The sequence below is a fragment of the Eurypyga helias genome, unplaced genomic scaffold, assembly GCF_000690775.1.
Source record: "Eurypyga helias isolate BGI_N326 unplaced genomic scaffold, ASM69077v1 scaffold46385, whole genome shotgun sequence".
Taxonomy (NCBI): Eukaryota; Metazoa; Chordata; class Aves; order Eurypygiformes; family Eurypygidae; genus Eurypyga; species Eurypyga helias.
The window spans coordinates 1-346 of record NW_010252975.1 but is presented as its reverse complement, the minus strand read 5'-3'; the positions used below and the strand labels follow the sequence as shown (position 1 = coordinate 346).

The following is a 346-nucleotide window of genomic DNA, read 5'->3' as shown; positions in this document are numbered from 1 at the left end:
AGAGGCCAGCCCCTCTTACCGCATGTTGAAGGGGGCCATGAGCCGCACCACATACTGTCGGTCCTTCGGGAGTTTGAGCTTCGGGATCTTCGCAGGATCGAAGTCCGGCGGGTAGTATTTCTACAAAGAGCAGAGAGGCGTGTGTGCTGGGCGCAGAGTCACGCTCCCAGAAGCGTGTGGCTCCCAGCTGCCATCAGCCTAAGGCGTCGCTCACCGCTCCCGACCTGGCGTGGTCTCAGGTGCCAACCGGCCCGTCCGGGGGGAGGGGGCTCCCCACCAGAGCCAGGCACCGGCGTCTGCGCATCTGGCCACCCTCGGGCCCAGGCCCCCCAGTCCTTGCATGACT

At 65.6% G+C, this 346-nt stretch overlaps 1 protein-coding gene across 1 annotated transcript in view; it reads right to left on the bottom strand.

Annotated features, from left to right (window-relative positions):
- Window positions 1-120, bottom strand: part of CCDC94 (coiled-coil domain containing 94) — a gene marked incomplete at both ends in the record, with an annotated part of 1,558 nt that extends 1,438 nt beyond the window's left edge. Inside the window, one exon of the mRNA XM_010152529.1 lies at window positions 20-120. Coding sequence (XP_010150831.1) covers window positions 20-120 — 101 coding nt within the window. The remainder of the gene's footprint in view (window positions 1-19) is intronic.
- Window positions 121-346: the final 226 nt, after the last annotated feature.